Genomic DNA, 22,726 nt, shown 5'->3' on the forward strand with positions numbered 1-22,726 from the left:
TCAATTATACTTCAAAAGCAAACTCATATCAAAAGAGATCAGATTTGTGGCTACCAGAGGTAGGGGGTTGGAGGAGGAGGAATTGGATAAAGGTAGTCAAAAGGTACAAACTCACAAGGATAAGATAAATAAGTACTAGGGACATAATGTACAATATGATAAATATAATTAACACTGTTGTATGCTATATATGAAAGTTGTTAAGAGAATAAAGCTTAAGAGTTCTTATCACAAGGAAATTTTTTTTGTTTCTTTAATTTTGTATCTATATGAGATGATGGATGTTCACTAAACATATTGTTGTGATTATCATTTCATGATATATGTAAGTCAAATCATTATGCAGTACACCTTAAACTGTGGGTCAATTATGTCTCAATAAAGCTAGAAGGAAAAGAAAGGATTCAGATGAATCCTCTGAAAAGGTATATAGGGCAATGTCTGGAAGGGTCCCAAGCACAAGAGCTTCTGTCTCTGTGAAGCTGGAGCATGTCACCCTCCCAGTGTTAATGGGTTCACAAACCTGGATGCTTTCTGAACTCCATACTATTGGGATTTTTAATGGAGGCTTTATCACATATGTGTCATCAATTATCAACTCCATTTCCAGTCCTTCGCCCCTCTCCAGAGAATGGGGGGGTAGGCATGAAAGATCCAAGTTTCTAATTTTGGCTTGGTCTCTCCGGTGACCAGCCCCCATCTAGGAGTGCACCAAGAGCCACATCATTAGAAAAAAAGATATTCCTATCACCCAGTGAATTCCAAGGAGTTCAGTGTCAGATGCTCCTATCACTTAGGAAATTACAAAGGTCTTATGATTTCTGTGTCAGGAACTGAGGTCAAAGATTAAATACCAGAACAAATGTTCTTCCTACCATCTCTATTTACAAGGGTTTTAGGAGCTATGTGTCAAGAACCAGGGGCAGAGACAAATATATACATATTTCTTATATTACAAAAGAAGATAGAGAAGATAGAGGAGCAAAACTCTTTTCTAATTTAAATACTGTCTTGTCTATTTTTCTTACGTTAAAGAGGGCTGGGCTATTGGCTTTATTATCTGTGTGCAAATATTACACAGGTGAGTTTTTCCTTCAAAATCTAATCACAAAAAAAAAAAAAAATCTAATCACTCTTGACCAATCATTCAATTAAAATTATTATGAGAGCAAGTTGCATAGTCCACCACTCAGCTCAAAAATAAAGTCACCTTGAGCACAGATGTTTGGCCTAACAGTCTGCTTGCGGTGCATTTTTTACATAAAGATGACAGTTTTAACACAGAGCATTTACCTAGGAAAGTCAAAATTCAAGATATCCAATAACCTTTCTTCCAAAGTAAGGAAAGAAAGCACCAAATTTAAAATGTGAAAAATGTAATCCTAGAAACTACATCCATAGTTAATACTCTAAGAATTAGATTAAAATTCTACCTTTCAAAATACTAAAGCAGTTAGCATTGGTCTATCATCTTCACTGAAATCTTTTTAAATAATGATGTTCTGTAGAAATAAGTCTAAGTTCTGTAACTCCTGCATATATTCAAAACCAAGTTAGGTGTAAAATTAACCAAATATATAAAATAACAATTGGGGCTGGCATCATGGGCTGGCAGCCTGTGCAGTCATGCAGTACTCCATGCTTATAAGAACTCAAGCTTGGTTTCATGTTTTGCTGTCATTCTCCTGAAATTCTTAATTTTTGAACAAGGAACCTGCATATCCTCTTGTACTGGCCCTAAAAATTAAGTAGCTGATCCTGATTACAATAATTTGGGGGAAATGGCCAATAGCTATAAGGTTGAAATAAGAATCCAAACAAAATTGGGTAAGTTCAAGAAATAAATTTTTTTAAAAAACATGAAATTCAAATTAGATGCACCAGGACACAGTGACATACTGGTGGAGGAAATATGAATACAAAATGAATGACTTCCAAATATGAGTATAATTGGAAGGTAAGACTCCAAAGACCAGTCTCTTAGTTGTTTCGGGATATAATCAAATACATCCTAGAGATACTGGATACATTAACTGAAGATAATGGAAATAAAAGTCCCTTTTCTTTTGATTGTCCACATGATTGTATGTGTATGGTTGAGAATAAGATGATTATTTTGCTGGAAACTATGGGAGAAAGGTACAATAACTGACTGTTTCCACTGCAAACTGTTTTACTGACTACTACTGAGTCTACTGTACCGTTCGTTAACACTTCTGCTTATTTTGAATTCCTCTCTACGACAGAAGAGCTCCTATTCCAAATGCTTTCCACTCTCACTTTCTCAAAGGCACTGGTCCTCTATTCTCCCACCCCCACTTCTTCATGCCACCAACCTAAGACATCCTAAAGAAGAGTTAGCTCCCTTCTCAGGTATGGAGTCTCTCATGAGTAAATTTTCTCAGTCTTCCTAATCTTCACCTGAAATTATCTTCGTATTATCTCAATTCTCTTTTTTCACTCCCGAAGATCATCCTTCCATTTTTGCTCAGGTATCCTCTCCTGTAAGACCTTGCTCTTACATATTAAGAACATATCTCTATTGGATCTTCCCCCAGATTACAAACAGGCTTAAATCTGCACTGTTCTGACAGTCAATTAGGTGTAAAATTACCTCTATCCTATTACTCATGAAACTGGCCCTTCTCTCTCCTTTTTTATCATCAAATATATTTTTTCATTATCAAACACATGCTAATTCTTTTTTTTCCTGCTTTATTGACATATATTTGATACATAACATGGTGTAAGTTTAAGGTGTACGAGGTATTGATTTGACATATTTATTAATTGCAAAATGATTACCACCCTAGTATTAGTTACCACCTCCATTCCATCACACAATTACCGTTTCTTGTTACCAAACATGTTGAAGAATAATTTACATTTACTGCCTTTACTTTACCACTGCCAATTTCTTCTTTTACGCCAATTTAATCTCACAGTTGCCCCTCTAGCAACTGAACAAGACAACTATAATTAATAAGTGAAGGAGTAAATGGGAGTTGAGCAAACAAATCCAGCCGGTAGAGACTACTTTTACAAGTACTAGCTTCTGCAGTTTATGTATGAACAATGTAGGAAGAAGAGAAGTAAAAATTATTTTAAGTATTTTTATATGCCAAAAAGGAAGTTAACTATTAGAACTCGGCTAATTCTAAGTTCATTAACTCTATAATTTTAAAGAAAATTCAGAAGTTAGTAACATTTTATTGATACTCTTTACCTATAGTAACTTTCTTTATCTACTTTTCATTAAAATTAGACATGTCAAAAATCTTAGTCCATAAAAATAATCTGATCAGTAATTTAATACATAGGTGCATTTTCATTGGCCTCATAGTTTCGCTAAAAATTATACTTATACCTTAGCAGTAAGACAGGTGAAGAGACAGCATGTAAAAAAAAATCTGCCTTCTGTAATCATCTGGAGCATAAGCTTAATATCTCTTTATGGTGACAGCAGATTTATAGACAGAGGCCAAGACATTTGATATTTTTTTCCTTAAGGACACACCAAGTATAAAGAGCTATAAAAAATAACTTCGCTCAGGCTTCCCTGGTGGCGCAGTGGCTGAGAGTCCGCCTGCCGATACAGGGGACATGGGTTCGTGCCCCGGTCCGGGAAGATCCCACATGCCGCGGAGCGGCTAGGCCCGTGAGCCATGGCCACTGAGCCTGCGCGTCCGGAGCCTGTGCTCCACAACGGGAGAGGCCACAACAGTGAGAGGCCCCGCGTACCGCAAAAATATAAATAAATAAATAAATAAATAACCTTGCTCATAAAGAAAAATATGAGTGGCTTATATACCTCTTATTGCCTGCCAGACCACAGTTAGATCTGCTAAGACTACCTTTCTGATCTGCTGCAGAGAGAATGGTGAAGAAAGAGAAGAGCCCAAGATTACCTTAAGTTTCTGGCCTGAGAAATTTAAAGAATGAGTTGACATGAATGAGAATGGAGAAAACTGTTGGGTAGGTTTGATAGGAGTTCGAATCTGAGTATGTTATGTTTGAGCTGCTTACTAAATATCCACATAGAGACATAACAGAAGGGTGGATATACAGTTCTGGAGTTTAGGGCAGAGGTCTGTATTAGAGATAATATTTTGAGAATCCATTAGCATGTAAAGAATATTTAAAGCCACAACACTGCATAAAATATCCAAAGGAGTGAGTGAAGAAAGAAAAGACAGCATGAAGCTTAAAACTATTTCGCTTACAACTGGATCCAGTTAGGCAAAATTTGTTTCAGAATTCTTTCTTATGTGTTTATGAGTGAGATTGGCATGGGACTTTGCTTCTTGTACCATTTTCATCAATTTTTAAAATTGAAGTATAGTTGTTTTACAACATTATATTAGTTTCATGTGTACAACATAGTGACTCAATATTTTTATAGATTATACTCCATTTAAAGTTATTACAAAATAATGGCTATATTTCCCTGTGCTGTACAATATATCCTTGTTTCTTATTTATTTTATACATAGTAGTTTGTATCTCTTAACCCCATACCCTTCTATCACCCCTCCCCTTTCCCTCTCCTCACTGGTAACCTCTAGTTTGCTCTCTATACCTGTGAATCTGTTTCTTTTTTGTTATATATATTTGTTCATTTTATTTTTTAGATTCCTGAGACAAACATATAAGTAACAACATAGAGTATTTGTCTTTATCTTAGTTATTTCACTAAGCATAATACTCTCTAGGTCCATCCACATTGTTGGAAATGGCAGAATTCGATTCTTTTTTAATGTGTAATATTCCATTGTGTGTGTGTACACACACACACACATACATATACATACATAAATACATATTTTTTGTATTCCTTCTTTGTTGATGGACACTTGGGCTGCTTCCATAACTTGGCTATTGTAAATAATGCTGCTATGAAGACTGGGGTGCATGTATCTCTTCAAGTTAATGTTTTTGTTTTTTTCAGATGTATACCTAGGAGTGGAATTGCTGGATCATATGGTAGTTCTATTTTTAGTTTTTTTAGGAACCTCATACTGTTTTCCATAGTGGCTGCACCAATTTACAAACCCACCTACAGTGTACTAGGGTGCCCTTTCCTTCACATCCTCACCAACATTTGTTATTTGTATACATTTTGATGACAGCTATTTTGACAGGTGTGAGGTAATATTTCATTGTTGTTTTGATTTGCATTTCTCTGATGATTAGCAATGTTGAGCATTTATTCATGTGCCTTTGGCCATATGTACATCTTTCCTTCTTGTACCATTTTTGTCAAATTTTAGTAAGAATATTTTCTAGCCATATTTTTCAGCCTGTCTTAATCAGCTTGGGCTTCTATAACAAAATATCATAGATCAGGGGGCTTAAACAACATACATTTATTTCTCACAGTTCTAGAGGCTGAGAAGTTCAAGATCAAAGTATCTGCAGATTCAGTGTCTGGTGAAGGCCCTCTTTCTAGTTTGCAAATGGCCTCCTTCTTGCTGTATCCTCACGTATCTGGAAGAATTATCTCTCTTGTGTCTCTTTATCTCAGGGCATCTCAGATCTTCCTTTCGGAATTTCTTTGCTTTAGAAAGGATCTGCTGAGATAAAAATCTCAATTTCTGTTTCTCTGAAAATGTCTAATTTGCCCTTGCAATTTTGCTAGGTTCAGAGCTCTGGGATGGTGGTATTTTTTCTCAATATCTTGAAAACATTTTTCCAATTTTTTTTCTGATTCTTTTGTTGTAGTTAAAAAGTCTAATGTCAGTCTAAGTTTCATTCCTTCAAAAATGATCTGTCTCTCCTCTCTGGTTGCTAATGTAAATTTATCTTTGTTTTTGGAATTCTGCAGTTTCACTGTGAAATGTCTAAGAGTGGATTTCTATTTATTTATGCTGCCTGTTATATATTGTGTTTCCTGGTTAAGTAGGTTGGCTCTGCAAGTTATTCCTCAGTATCCTTCACATATTCCCGCCTATCCATTTTCTTTATTCTTGCCTCAGAGTCTCCCATTAGACATAAGTTAGACATTCACAACCTACTCCCAATATATATTTTGCCTTCCTGTTCATACTGTCTACCTCCTTAGGTTTTGGTACCACATTCCTTACATTTCAATTTCCTCATAACTCATTTTTTTCAACTGTTTAATATACACTGAACACAGCCATTATTTTTTCCAATTTTTAGAGTGATAATTTTAATTTTAGTACTCATATTTTGATCTGTTTTTCAAATCTTCCTCATCAACTTTTAGCGTCTTATTTCTTCATTTGATTCTCACTCTCATTTCTTTCTTTAACATTTCACCTACTTATATTAATTACCTGGCAATTCTAGTACCTGAAATTGTAGAGGAGGTGATCTAAATTCACTCTGTGTTGCATGTGATTACTTTGCTTCATGATGGCTTGTTTTCTTGTGCTTGTGGGGTTTATTGTGAGCTCAAATTTCACAAAATTTAGTCTGTGAGAATACTAAGGTGCTTTTCTTTCTAAGAATTTGGATTCACCTCTCACTAGTGCTAGGGTGCTACCAACCTGGAGCTACTTTAACTTAATCTCTTGTCTTAGGGATACCTTGACTCTTACTGGTAATAAACACTCAAATAAGCAACTCTCACAAGAACAGGCCTACGGTTACACATTTTCAGATGAGATGATTATAATTATTCTTACTTTTAATTTTATACTTAGAGTGGGAAGAGAGACAGACATATTTTTATATTGGGACGTTTCACAGACAGAATACCCCCGTCCATCATTGTACTGAAGATATAACCCTTGTTTTACATAGAATCTCTGTTCACCTCCCCCCATTTGCTTGAGCCTGAGGCTCAGATTTCTACTGTATCAAATGGCTTAATTTAACCAAACTCTGGGTTGCTAGCATTAGCTTTTAGCACTAAGGCAATACAAGGGTCAGTGCTCATAGTTGTATTAGTTCTATGACTTTAGTTTCATCCGCATTTTTTTTTTTTTGTCCTGGCCTTGAAAGGTTTACCCACTTCCTTGCAAGAGAGAAAACATTTAAAACTGTATTTGTTGGAAATTTCCCAGCATTTTAGAAAACTGAGTCTGCCTCATCCTTGGGAATGGAAGTCAGCCCCTTCTCAACATATGTGGAGTTAATCAAATCTACCTCATAAAAATAATGTGGGGATTAAGTTTAACACTGTTTATAATTGCTTAGCACAAGGACTGACATAAAAATGCACTCAGTAAATTGTAGCTTTTACTATTTATATTATACATTGATATTTTCTAAGAAGTAAACACACTGACAAAATCATAAAGATATTCTTTTATAGATAAATGGCTTTCTAATAATTCTGACCTCAAGACTGATATACAGTCACTTGTTTTCCTGGATTACTTTACAGTTTTCCTTCAGTCAATATTTGTCTGTTCTTCCCTATCTATGCTAAGGTAGATGTGACACTCAGTGACCAATTCAAAGTTCTAATTACTGGAGCAATTAATGAGTCCCTCAAGCTGCCTATCATGAGCGTTACTACTAAACAGAATCAACCAATTTAGATTTTGCTTCTTCCCTTTTACTGTCTGCTATTTAATGTCACGTGAAAAAACTTATACATGACTTTGAGAAGACCAGAAATGGGGGCATTCACAATACACAAGAAAGATGAAATAATCACTAATCAAGAGAACTGGTAAAGGCTTTGGACTTCTAAATACATGTGATTTTAATATTTAAAACGCTAAAATGCTTTTTATAAAAATAGTCATCCCTAATATTTTTAAACTCATACTGTAAGCTTTCCTTAGAAATTGGGAAACTAGTTACTTGCAATATTCACTTCTTACCAAGCAGCTTCTATTTTTAATATAAGGAAAAGATCACTGAGATTGAAGGCAGCATGGTCAACCAGTATGTGCCCAGGCTCCAAGAGCAGAGACTTGGGTCTAAGCATACTAGCTTTGTGGCCTTTGATACCCTATCCATTTCTATAAAATAGGAATGTACAATAGAAGTCCTTATAACATAAGGCTGCTGTGAGAACAAATGAGAAAATGCATGTCAGACACTTGGAGCAGTGCCTGGGCCTTTGTAACAATTATACTATTCTTGCTATTATTATACATTTTGCTGTATCGCTAACAAATCGTCTGTAGCTTGGTTACTCTGTAATAAGTTGGAAAAATTAGATTATTTGGTACAATTTTTGGAGCTGTTTCCTGGTTTGCTAACCATCTCTCAAATCATTACTGTGAGTAGAAAATGTAGTGCCATATGATTATGAAGAGTGAAAGATGCCTTTTCAAGGAATGGAAATAATTTATCACTTATCTGAATGCAAACTCACACTCTGAAATTAGGAACAGGATCTAGCAAATCTCTTTTAAATATTCATAGGCAATAAAATCTCTGGCTGTTTGATTGATCTAACAGGCAACTGAATGTTACCTTTGTTCTGCATAATTGCCCCTACAGGAAACATCAGTTAGGCAATTAAAAAAAAAAAAAAAAAAAAAAAAAAAACCTTTGACATAGGCATTTTAATCAAGAAGAAAATGGGCTAAGGCTCATATTCAAGATAAAGAGCACTTGTTTATTAATGGAAAAACTGTTTTTCTTTAGCCAAAAAAAAAAAAAATCAAGAAATTTATGGCTTAAAAAAATTCAGAATTTTTGACTATAACAATCCAATATACAACACAGATTTTTTTAAAAAGGAAATCAATTTTAAAACTCTGTTACTGTAATTATTTTATTTCCCCAGACTCTTAGATAATTATCCCAAGGCTGCATCTGCATTGCATCAAAACACCAGTCTTTTCAACTGAATATTCAGTGGGAACATCCAAATGACTGATTTAGCTAACAAAGTACTAGATATTTCTCTATTACCTAGATAGTCTGGAATTGATCAAAGTACTCAGATTATACCCTGAGAACTAGGAAAACCCTGTCTACTCATCCTTTTAACTCAACATCTTATTTTTAAAGTCACATTGGCATACTAAAGACTAGCAGAACAGAATTTGAGAAGGATATTATCTCTAACATGATGTGGTTTTCATCAAAGCTCTAAAGCACCAAATATGCTTTATTTACATTGCCAAATTACTCTCAGGTTATTATTGGCTAGATATCTTATATAAGCATAGCCAGGGCTAATAGTGGTTTCAAGTTTATTTATTGTTACTATAGCGTTCTGTTTAATTGGTTACTGAAGTAGAATGAAAAATTCCTTCCAATTTTAAGACCTATGGAATGATAAAAGTCCTTTTGTCAGTCTTCTGAATTTTATTTAAATAATGGAGGTGAGTACATTTCATTGTTTTTCACATTGGAATATATGTATATGTTTGTCTATCCCTGCCCTGGTAGCACACACGCATGCACGCACACACACACATACACTGCTTTGAGGGTAGATACTACAGCATACAACCTAGTAAAAATAAAAGCACTTTCCCGGCAGTATTTTATATATTGTTCAGAGGAATCTTATGAAATAGGATCTGTCATCGCAGATGAGGAAATGGAAGCTTGAAAATATTTCCCAAGGGTACAGAGCCAATGGGTTGTAGATGGATGTATTTATTGTCTTTTAACATTCATGTTGGTGATACTGGAATATTTCTCTCTTTGCCAGCTGGCAGGATGCTAAGCTTTGTCAATAAAGGGTGCTGGAGTGACACTGGGGGAGGTAAAGTTTTCTCTGTTCAGTGTGTTTTTACTTCTTGCTACCGTGGCTCTGGGTTGGCCTGTGGGATGCCTGGTGGAGTTCACCTCATCTGTTCCCCACCCCCCCCAAATAAATTTTAGCAGCACCCTCTACAGGTGCCTTCTGACAGGTTCAGTGGGTGCTCCAGTGCCAAGTCCAACCTGGGTGCCAAATCCATGGGCAGCTTTCTGGAGCCCAAGCTGGTTTCCCTAAATGCAGTGGCCCCTACTGTAGCTAGCTTCCCAGTGAGTCCAACAGGCAATCCCCTCTAGCTTCCCAGAAAATTCAATAGCAGCCCCCACAGGTTACCTCCCCATGAATTTTGTCATCATCCCACTCCAAGATTCCCTTCACACAAGCTTCAGCCCACTGACTACATACTAGCTCTGGTTTGGGTCAACCCAGCGAACTTCTTTGTCATCTCATGCTCTGGAGACATACTCTTTCCAAACAGGTTTGAATCCCAGCCTTGGGTAGAGCCCCTCACTTTCCAAGTCAGTTCCTTCCCTGCGTACTATCCCTTGGTTCTAGGGAATTCTTTGGAGTTCTCTTCTATTTCCTCTTAAAAATTAATTCCCAGTAATTACTTAATACTTATTTGTATTAAACGTTCCCTGTTCAAGTTACTGTGTAACCTGTTTTCTGTTACCTGTCTGACCCTGATTAATACCAAGGGCTATTCCAACCCAAGATTTTCTGATTCAAATTTCAATGCTTTAAAACTCAGTTTGGATACAGCAAAATAAGCATTCAATCAAGGTTTGTTGTTGAGTTGAATTATTATCTATTTGGGGGAAATACCAGGTTCCACAACAGAGACCTTTGAAATGTAAAGACATAAGTAGTTTTTTGTGTTGCTAAAGGTTTGCAAGAGCATTACATAAATGAGGCTGATGCCAAGATCAGGATTAGAGACTGGTCTACTCCTAAGGACAGAATAGACAAACACTGAACATGGTTAATGATTAAAATTTGGGCCTCTTCACAGCTTAGCCAAAATCAGTTTTACAGTGTGCCTTTTGACTTTCTTTTTTGATTGAACACTAATTTCTAACCTGACACTAAAATTCAAATACAAATACAAGCACATTCCAATTCTATATCAAAATCCAAATGTAAATGACCTCTGACCTAGTTGCCACCTCGGAATACCTACTTCTGCCCACGTCCAGTAACAGTGCGATAGGGTCAAGGGCTAAAGGACTGTTTAGAATCGCCTATTTCCAGTCCTTATATTGATATGGAGAAAGTATGATTAGACTACTAAACAAAGGTAGTGCAGGATTAAGGATTGTCTGGAGTCTCTGCTAATCAGGACTTCTTTCTTTCCAGTGTATAAACATGATCAAACTTCTCCCCCATGTAAATAACAAAAGGTTCCCTGCATACCGTCATAGCCACCATCCCTCCTTAGGACCTTTCTTTGCCTTCACAGCCAAGCTCCTCACAAGGATCGTGCACACTTGCCTTCCCCGTCCTTTTCTCTGATATCTTCTGTATCGCACTGTCACCAGTCTCTCTATCCTCAGGAAAACTCCATCAAAACTGCTCTAGGAAAGGTCACAAGTGACATCCTTTTTGCCCAATTCTGTCTTCATCTTACTGGGCTTCTCCACCCATACTTGACAGTTTTTCATGACTCCTCTTTATAAACTGCTACCTGCTAAGCACCCTGGTTTTAACTTGCGTCTCCTCTTACCTCTGATCATTTCTTCTCATCTCCTTTGTAGACACTGTTTCCTCAGCCGAAAACTTGATATGGGTTATAACTCTGAAATTCTGTCTGATTCTTTTTCTTTTGGCTTATTTGGGATGATCTCAGGAACTCTGCAGTTTTAATTAGCACGTAGCCTGACAAATTCCCCATCTGTGTAACTAGTCTGAATCACTCTCTTTAACTTTAGGGCTGTGTAACTCTCTCTTACTGGATTAGGGAATATCTCCACCTGGGTCCTCCGTAAGTACTGCAGCAGATCCTGTTGCTGCCCAGCCACATAACCTCTTAGCCTCAGAACCTCTAAGTTCACTTGAAGCTTTGGTGGCCAGTATGTGCACGCAGTGCTAGATTCCCACCTTAAGCCCCCACATTTCTCAATTTTACTGCTCTAGGCCGCCCAGAAGTACTGGGATTTTATGCACCCAAGGGCAATCCTCAAACACAAAGGGAGGAAAATTGGTGGACAAATGTTCCAGCTTCCATTAGCCCAGCGGGACAATTCTAAGTGAGCTCTATGACACTGGTGTTCTACCTGATTTCTTTAAAGCTCCCAGTGGGACTGAGCTCAGTAATTCCCAATGGAAACTCACTCATAAAAGCATCCTTTATCAGACTTCCAACATTTCATTCTCCATTCTCCCCATGCACTCACTTGTCCTTCCTTCACTCGGGTTGCTTTTGATTAATATCAAACTTAGACATGTCTGGCTCAATGGGGGTAAAAAATGACATGTGATCTTTCACCTCCAAACTTGTTTTTTCTTACTTTCTCATAGTTGTTTCTGAAAAATATCTGAGACTCAATCACCTGAGTCAGAAACCCAGATACTCTTCTGAATTTTGCATTTGCTCTGTATCTATCACCAACGGCCTTGCCTTCAACTGAGCTAAAAGTATCGCTTCTTACTTGGTCTCATTGCCTGCAGTCTCCCTGTCTCTTAGACCCCCCACCCCACTGTCCAGTCTCCACAGAGGTAACGTAATCTGATGGTGGCACCTCTCTTCTCCTTCCCCCTTATAAGTTAAACCTTTCAGTGGTTCCCTAAGTGCATGGCTCTACAGCAGGCTTTTTGTGAAGCATAGATCTCCCTTAGCAATCTCACTCATGCTTACTTGTTCAGGCTCACCTTCAACCAGACTCCCATTTGCATTCTGTGTTTTAGCAAAACCAAATACTTCCAATTTTCTGTAGCTGCTGGTGGCTGCCTGCCTGGAATCACCCTCTTACTCTTGCCCATTTGGCTGTCTCCTACTCTAATTTAAAAATGTAGTTTACAACAAATCTTCTCTAGGAAAGTTACCCCAAATACCTTTCACTGCTGACCCACACAAGTCTGTGTCCTTTTCTATGTTCTCTAATCCTCTGTTGTAACTTTTAACCCAACATTTTGCATCTTATAAGGATATTATTTGTTTTCATGTCCTGGAACACACTAAGAAATGAATAATTTTTTGCTTAATTAATCAATGACTATAAGTAGTGAAGTACAGATACTTTTTCTGACTTATTACCAAACCTTCAGTGTCTCACATGTTATCGATGCAGTTAGCAATCAGATACGAAAGTAAACCTCATTATGAATTTTTTTTTCCTTCTTGACAAATAATCCATTCTTGATTTAGGAGACTGTATGCAAAATATTGTTGGATTCATAAAAATGTTATTTTTTTCAATTTTGATTTGAAAAATTCACACCATATGTATTAATTTTTAAATATGAAAACCCCTCTGTTATATATAAATACAAACTCATATTATTTGGGAACAATAAAAAATATCCAATATCTTGGGCACTAATAAAATCACATGTATTATTAACAGATTATATATGACCATAACAAACATGTGTGTACATGTTTGAACAGAGAAAGAGAGAGAGAGAGGTGACGATACCTACACATATTAGTTAATCTTGCATATGGAAAAGAACTGTGGTCAGATAAGATCCTATTTTGAACACCAGATTAACTATTTACTCATGTGAAGATTTGAGCGAGTTACTGTACTTGGTCTGTCTCAGGTTTCCTATTAAAACCCATACTTTATAAAGTTTTAGTAAGATAAAAATGATATGATACACATATAAATATTTCATCCATGTCTAGAACTTGAAAGTTTCTACAACCTGGAAGCTGAGCTAATATTTAAATTATTCCTCATTTTGACTGAGAGGCATAAAGGTATTTGCTAGTCTTCATGCAAATTAGTTTAAAGAGATTTTTTCACTCTTCTTGTCATACCTCTTCATGTAGTTCTCTCCAACGAGAATTAAATGTCTCGAGTTCCTCATTGATCAGTTCATCCATGACTCCGCCATCTGTTAGGGTCTGTGCCAATATGCGAATCTGATTTGGGTTATCCTCTGAATGTTGCATCAAATTTTCAAGTGACTGAAATACATTTGCAATAATTACTATTTCACTTCTTTTTCTAAATCCATTGAACTAACCCAAAATGCTCAGTATCTTCTGATTCACATATAATTAAGTTATAAGCAACTTAAAGCAATATTTAATTGGGATAACAAAACATGAAAGATCATTGTTATTTCAAAACTATAATGTTGCTCCATGTCAATCTTCATGGGCTTGTGGCAGGACTATGGAATGGGGTACATAAAAAATGATTCACGGCCACCTTCTTCTCTGAGGCTCTCTACTATAAAACCTGGAAGGTAAGACACTCAATTTCCCAACTTCTCTTATAGCTAGTGATGGCCAAGTGACATGATTCTGACAATGTACACAGGTAGAAATTCAAGAGCAGAGTTTCCCTTCTCACATGAAAAAAAAAAGTCACAGTACTTTAGAAGAAATCCCTCTGGCCTTCACACTTTTTCACACATATACGGCTTACAGGTAAAGTAGCCATATTTGGACTGGGAGACAATAAAAACAAGGATGAGGTCCTTCAATCTGTTCATTTAGTAGGATAAGTGCATGATCACATCCTTTGTTCTGGCCATGACCCTTTTACTCATGCGGTATAACTTTGCAAGTTTGTTTCATCTTTTTTGGAAGATGCTTCACACTGTTAGTTCACAACGAATGTTTGGTCACTGAACATCTCTGAATAGGACAGGGACATAATTATAGTCTATTTGAGGCCTCTCTCATTGTTCTTTGATACCTCTTCAAGTTTTACAATTCTCTTGCAAAAGTAAGGAAGTTGGATATAATCATGCCCAGGTTTCTGCTGCAATGTCCCAGGATTCCAATTCTATTCACTCAAAAACATTTCACATTTTCTTCACATTGTGATTAATTTATGTACCTTATTTTAGCAGATTTACAAAGGGGCTGCACTACAAGTGGCTCTACACACAATACATAGGCTAAAACTACATATTCATTACATATAAAGGATTCTCCAAAAGTACAATAAAATGCATAGGACATAAATGATTGTCAGAAATTCACATAAATCAAAGCTTATACATGCAAACTCCTTCAAATTTTACTTTTTAAATATCTCCAAAATAAAACTTGAAAATGTACTAAAATTCTCTATGTACTAAAATGTATGAACATTTTAAAGATACATTTCCAATATCAAAGCATGCCTATTTAATACTTTGAAACATTCTGTAAGGTATAAATTTATGATTTTAAATAATTAAAAATATGTTCCAACTCAGTGAAGGTAGCTTTTAAACTGGAAATAATGTTTTACATTATCATCCTGTTTATCTCTACTCCAATGGAGCAAAACTGTGCATTCAAACTGTCTTTGCAGGTCTGTAGTAGATTTAAGCAGGTAAAGAAAAATGTAAACATAGAACATAGTGATATAGCAAAAGGCATATGTCCTCTCTAAGAGGTTATTTAAATTCTCTTTAAAATCTTAACACTGGAAGGTTCAGAGAGGAATCAAAGGTTTCATCCCAAGTGCTGGTGCTGGGGAAGGAATAGCAACTATACACTCTGCCTGGTTTTCTTTGAATTTATTTTCTATTTGATTCTTGACATCTTTCAATAATGCATATAAATTATCACAATTATATTAATTCACAACTTACATCTAGCACCTCAGAGATTTCCTCAGCTCCACCAGGAATATTTTCAGTGGCCTTAAGTTTAAATTCTACTTCATTTAGCCACTTGTTTGCCTTCTCCAAGTATGACAATAACTCATGCCAACATGCCCAAACTTCCTGTGAAATAAATGTATATCACAAATGAAATATTTTGATAGAACAGTGAGTGTGCGATTTTGCCATTTCCATTTTTAAAACTTCTAAAAATAAAACATATTTTTTACCTTTTCTTTGTAGATCATTGAAAATGCAACTAGTCATTTTGAGCATCTAATATGTCCATAATTACAAATCATTAACAAAATATTTTATTACATGAATAAATTCAAGACTCAGTCATTTACTTTTTTAAATAAAAAATAATTCATCAACATTACAGTCTGGTCCTTCTCAAACTCTTCCAAAATATAGCAGAGGGAGGAACACTCCCAAACTCATTCTATGAGGCCACCATCACCTTGATACCAAAAGGATGTCACAAAGAAAGAAAACTACAGGCCAATATCACTGATGAACATAGATGCAAAAATCCTCCACAAAATACTAGCAAACAGAATCCAACAGCACATTAAAAGGATCATACACCATGATCAAGTGGGGTTTATTCCAGGAATTCAATGATTCTTCAATATATGCAAATCAATCAACGTGATACACCACATTAACAAACTGAAGGAGAAAAACCATATGATCATCTCAAGAGATGCAGAGAAAGCTTTTGAAAAAAATCAACACCCATTTACGATAAAAGCCCTGCAGAAAGTAGGCATAGAGGGAACTTTCCTCAACATAATAAAGGCCATATATGACAAACCCACAGCCAACATCGTCCTCAATGGTGAAAAACTGAAAGCATTTCCACTAAGATCAGGAACAAGACAAGGTTGCCCACTCTCACCACTCTGATTCAACATAGGTTTTGAAGTTTTAGCCACAGCAGTCAGAGAAGAAAAGGAAATAAAAGAAATCCAAGGGCTTCCCTGGTGCCGCAGTGGTTGAGAGCCCACCTGCCGATGCAGGGGACACGGGTTCGTGCCCCGGTCTGGGAAGATCTCACATGCTGCGGAGTGGCTATGCCCATGAGCCATGGCCGATGGGCCTGCGCGTCCGGAGCCTGTTGCTCTGCAACGGGAGAGGCCACAGCAGTGAGAGGCCCGCGTACCGCAAAAAAACAAAAAACAAAAAAAAGGAATCCAAGTCGGAAAAGAATAAGTAAGGTGTCACTGTTTGCAGATTACATGATACTATACATAGAGAATCCTAAAGATGCTACCAGAAATCTACTAGAGCTAATCAATGAATTTGGTAAAGTAGCACGATACAAAATTAATGCACAGAAATCTCTTGCATTCCTATACATTAATGATGAAAAATCTGAAAGTGAAATCAAGAAAACACTCCCATTTACCACTACAACAAAAAGAATAAAATATCTAGGAATAAACCTACCTAAGGAGACAAAAGACCTGTATGCAGAAAATTATAAGACACTGATGAAAGAAATTAAAGATGATACAAATAGATAGAGAGATATACCATGTTCTTGGATTGGAAGAATCAACATTGTGAAAAGGACTCTACTACCCAAAGCAATCTACAGATTCAACGCAATCCCTATGAAACTACCACTGGCATTTTTCAGAGAACTAGAACAAAAAATTTCACAATTTGTATGGAAACACAAAAGACCCCGAATAGCCAAAGCAATCTTGGGAACGAAAAACGGAGCTGGAGGAATCAGGCTCCCTGACTTCAGACTATACTACAAAGCTACAGTAATCAAGATAGTATGGTACTGGAACAAAAACAGAAAGATAGATCAATGGAACAGGATAGAAAGCCCAGAGATGAACCCACGCACATATGGTCACCTTATCTTTGATAAAGGAGGCAGGAATGTACAGTGGAGAGAGGCCAGCCTCTTCAGTAAGTGGTGCTGGGAAAACTGGACAGGTACATGTAAAAGTATGAGATTAGATCACGCCCTAACACCATACACAAAAATAAGCTCAAGATGAATTAAAGACCTAAATGTAAGGCCAGAAACTATCAAACTCTTAGAGGAAAACATAGGTAGAACACTCTATGACATAAATCACAGCAAGATCCTTTTTGACCCACCTCCTAGAGAAATGGAAATAAAAACAAAAATAAACAAATGGGACCTAATGAAACTTCAAAGCTTTTGCACAGCAAAGGAAACCATAAACAAGACCAAAAGACAACCCTCAGAATGGGAGAAAATATTTGCAAATGAAGCAACTGACAAAGGATTAATCTACAAAATTTATAAGCAGCTCATGCAGCTCAATAACAAAAGAACAAACAATCCAATCCAAAAATAGGCCGAAGTCCTAAACAGACATTTCTCCAAAGAAGATATACAGACTGCCAACAAACACATGAAACAATGCTCAACATCATTAATCATTAGAGAAATGCACATCAAAACTACAATGAGATGTCATCTCACACCAGTCCAAATGGCCATCATCAAAAAATCTAGAAACAAAAAATGCTGCGGAGGGTGTGGAGAAAAGGGAACATTCTTGCACTGTTGCTGGGAATGAGAATTGGTACAGCCTTATGGAGAACAGTATGGAGGTTCCTTAAAAAACTACAAATAGAACTACCATATGACCCAGCAATCCCACTACTGGGCATATACCCTGAGAAAACCAAAATTCAAAAAAGTCATGTACCAAAATGTTCACTGCAGCTCTATTTACAATAGCCCAGAGATGGAAACAACCTAAGTGTCCATCATCGGATGAATGGATAAAGAAGATGTGGCACATATATACAATGGAATATTACTCAGCCATAAAAAGAAACGAAATTGAGCTGTTTGTAATCAGGTGGATGGACCTAGAGTCTGTCATATAGAGTGAAGTAAGTCAGAAAGAGAAAGACAAATACCATATGCTAACACATATATATGGAATTTAAGGAGAAAAAATGTCATGAAGAACCTAGGGGTAAGACAGGAATAAAGACACAGACCTACTAGAGAATGGACTTGAGGATATGGGGAGGGGGAAGGGTAAGCTGGGACACAGCAAGAGAGTGGCATGGACATATATACACTACCAAATGTAAAATAGATAGCTAGTGGGAAGCAGCCGCAGAGCACAGGGAGATCAGCTCGGTGCTTTGTGACCACCTAGAGGGGTGGGATGCGGGGGTGGCAGGGAGGGAGATGCAAGAGGGAAGAGATATGGGAACATATGTATATGTATAACTGATTCACTTTGTTATAAAGCAGAAACTAACACACCATTGTAAAGCAATTATACTCCAATAAAGATGTAAAAATAAACAAAAAAAAACACATTACAGTCTGGGAAATAGAAAAAATAAAAGCATATATAAAACTGCACGTATAAACCTAACATCCCAACACATCAACTATTACCACTTTCTGGGACCTCCTCTAAATTTTATCATATATAAATAACTAGATAGTTAAAAGTATAGTATGGATTTAACTATAGCTCTTTTTAATAAACATTATATCCTATATTTTTTTGTATATTGTTAGGTATATTTTTTAATAAAAATCTAAGGTTTCATTTAAGTAGCTATAGTTTGGTTTCCTTAGTTTTGTTTGCTATTATATCTTTCTGGTGACCATCATCATGAATATGAATTTTTCCATATTTTAAATTATTTCCTTGTGGTATGTTATTAGAAATATGAATATGAACTATTTTGAAGATATTTTTATTTTTCAATGGCTTTTGATATACACTGTAAAAACTAATTAATATTCAAAAGTACTCATATATGAAAAAGCAAAATTTTAAGACTGCTACCAGAAGAATATAGAAGAGACTTTTTTTGACCTTGGGATGGGGAAGAATATCTAAAATAAGACATTTCGTAAAAACTGACCATAAGAAAGAGATAAATAAATTTAATTACATGAGAATTAAAACTTACTCATCAAAGAACACAAGAAATTGAAAAACAGCCTCAAACTTGAAGAAAACAACTGCAAAACTGGAAATAGATGAATATGAAAGGCACACTGAATCAGTTAAAAGATGAACATATAACCTAATAGAAAAATGAAACAAAATCCTGAACCAGTATTTGAAAGAAAAAGATACATGTGATAAACATTCACAAATATGTTCAGACTCATTAGTAACCAGGAGAATGTATGTCAGGATTACAGTGAGATATTTAACACGTTGACTGACACAAATGAGAAGTTTGACAATTCCAAGTGTGAGAGAAGATACACATTAACACAAATTTGTATTTATTGCTGATAGGTGTGTATATTAGAATGGTCATTTTGGAAAACAATGTCATTCCCAGTAAGGTGAATATTCACATACCTAACAACCCTGCAACTCCACTTTTCCATACACATCCTCAGAGAAACTGGTTTGGATGGACAACAAAGAGAGTTACAAGAATGTTCATTTCAGTACTTTTTGTAATAACCAAAATAAAAAAAGAAGGAAATGAACCTTAATGTCCAGTGGCAAGAAAATGTACAAATACACTGTATCATATTTACACAGAGAATACAGAAGCAAAAATGAAAACTTCACCAAAGAGAGCCATATGGATGAGGCCCAGACACAAAAATGCTGAACAAAAAGAGCTAGCCCCAGAAAACAATATATTATAGGTTACCACTTTCTACAACCCTCAAAACAAGCAAAGTTAAGCAGTATATTGTTTAGGCATCCACATGTATGATATTTTTTTTTTAAGCAGAGAAATAATAAAGACAATTTTCTGGATTAGGGTTATGTCTGCTGGGAAAAAGTAGGAAGATGCATTAGAGAATAAGAATATTAAAAGAGTCATTTTCTATTAGCTTACAGATTGGAAATGTTGGGCAAATTTATAGATATAGCAGTGCAATCACTACCACCTGCAATCCCTCCCCCACAACCAAAAATGAAGCCTAGGAAGGAAGTTTTATTTTAGGAGAAACTAAAAATTCTAAAAATTCTATCAGATTCCCCATATTTTCACCTTTGCTCATAGCCCTTGCAAATGATGGAGAACATTCTCTCTCTAACTGATGAAAAGTATCAGTCTAACCTGCCTTGCTAGCCTACCAATTCTTGCTTAGTATTTTATGTACAGTTTATTACAGAAAGTGAAATTAAGTATTTTGCTTTAAAAAGTGATAGAAATCTTAAATCTGGGTCATTTCCAGCTCCTGCTGGACTACAGGCTGTCTTCCTTCTGGGCAAAGATCCCAGTGGGAAAATATAAATATCCCATCTAATACCCGAGGGTACTTTAGAGCTTTGAAGATAAGGAGATGCGATTGGTAATGTGTCTTATTAACTTTGGTGCAGATTGAGATAATGAACTACCTTGCTGATTTAACCATCAGGATGGATGGCCTCTTGTGTCCTCAATGCATCTGAAGGACACAGCTGGAGAGGCTGAATGTACTGGCTTTACAGGTCACCTTTGCAAAATAAAATATAGTCTTACAGCCTGAATTGGAGCTAAAAGCCACTTAGAATAACTGTTAACAGTTTGGAACTTAAAATTACCTTGAAATCACCAAATTCAAAGTGACTTTGAAGAAAGTACAAATGAAAAAGGAAACTTCCATTCAAAATGGAGCTGATGTGGTAAACCCTCCCCCCAACCTGATCCAGTCATATTAAAATGCTAGATAAAATATTTTAAAAAAACCTTTTCAATTTACAGCTGATTTATGAAACAAGTATGAAAAATCCTCAGGTGGCAGAAATAAAAGGGGAAGTTAAATGCACTAAAGGTTGGGAAACCAAGCTTAACAAAATATTGGCATATCAGAACATAAAAGCTGGGGTATTCAAAACTAATTTGGGATGGGAAAAGAGGCATTGGTCTCATGCATTCCAGGGAGATGGAAAAGCGTAAAGCTGAGTGTCACCTCTCCTGGAAACAAGAACTATAAAATCCCCATCCACTGGAGTATAAGGAATTAGCAAGAAAGCTGAGGATCCTTTGGATTTTGGTTGGAAGATAAGGATCCACCGGTAAGGAAGTGAAACCTAAGTTTATGTCACATGAGGATAGAACATAACATCTCTCAGACTCTGGTAGGGACAAATAGAAAAGACTCATAAGGACCCTCCAATAGCCTAGCACAGAAGGGATTTCCAGTAAAATGTAATTCCTACTACAGATGAGCTCACAAACAAAAAAATTACAAGCGTGTGACAAAATTCACTACCATTAGAGGGAGTCAACAGTTGTAACAAATGGTAGAATCCATACATTGTGATCAGAGATAACAGAACATTGTTTTAAAAATTTTATAATAAATAAGTTGAGCCTGGTGATAAAAGTTGCCAGTAGGATCTACTTTTCTTGAGACTAACAACCAGAATTCATACTTAAGAAATAAAATGGCTAAGTTCCCTATATTCCATGTTGCTAAAACTTCTGCTAGATGTTTCTACAAGCCCTCATCTAAAGAGAGATGGCTAATGGGGAGGGCACTGGGGGAACATGAAGAGAGGAGAATTTGAAAAGTTAGGCAATCCTTTTTTCTTACCTTTTTATGAGGGTGTTTAGGGGAAACTCATCTGGTCCCTTGGTCCCTTTTCTTTACAGGATCTAAAAGAGCAATGCTCTTCAAGTGGGTGGGTATATTCAGAAAGGAATGGTTGACATGCATTCCCTACTGAGATGCTGGTATGGCCAAAGAGGGATCAAGGACAACTATTTCACGTTTCTCATTCCTAAGAGTTACGTAATATGGGATCTGCCAGCGCCCACAGGCTGATTTGAGATATAGTGGGTAAGACAAAAAGGTTTAATTTTCAACGTGGTATAAGGCTATTGGCAAGAGTCAGCCTGAAATTCTTGTTGAATACTCTGTTATCATGTATGCTTAGGAAATCTTTTCTAGGGTTCAAAGTCCATGTGAACAAGGCCAACTGGGCTCTCCATCAGACCACAACAAACCTATAGAGAACAAGCCAGATCAGTAGTGATAACCTATAGAGTCTGGTGATAACAGACTCATCATCACAGATGTGTGTGGATATTAACAAAACAGTTAATAGCAACTGCAGCCAGCCAAAGAAAGAACATCAGATGAAGAGTATTTTTCCTTCCTTATCCTCCCATATACTAAAATTAGAAGATTACTATCCAGAAATTGAGAGAAGAGGACTGTAAGATCTTTTTTTCTCACTCCCAAATCTGTATAAATTACTGAACCCACAAGATTAAGCTGGTGGAAGATTTTAATAAAGTATGAGATCAAAATTTATATGAGGCTTTTAGGGCTTCCTTGGTGGCACAGTGGTTAAGAATCCGCCTGCC

The 22,726-nt window shown here is 36.4% G+C and overlaps 1 protein-coding gene across 1 annotated transcript in view; it reads right to left on the reverse strand.

Annotated features, from left to right (window-relative positions):
• DMD (dystrophin) overlaps positions 1 to 22,726 on the reverse strand; it is a 2,251,544-nt gene that overhangs the window by 1,346,168 nt on the left and 882,650 nt on the right. The window contains exons 28-29 of the mRNA XM_049704774.1: positions 15,404 to 15,538; positions 13,626 to 13,775 (exon numbers count right to left, since the gene is read on the reverse strand). Coding sequence (XP_049560731.1) covers positions 13,626 to 13,775; positions 15,404 to 15,538 — 285 coding nt within the window. The remainder of the gene's footprint in view (positions 1 to 13,625; positions 13,776 to 15,403; positions 15,539 to 22,726) is intronic.

This window comes from Orcinus orca, chromosome X (assembly GCF_937001465.1).
Source record: "Orcinus orca chromosome X, mOrcOrc1.1, whole genome shotgun sequence".
NCBI classification, from domain to species: Eukaryota; Metazoa; Chordata; class Mammalia; order Artiodactyla; family Delphinidae; genus Orcinus; species Orcinus orca.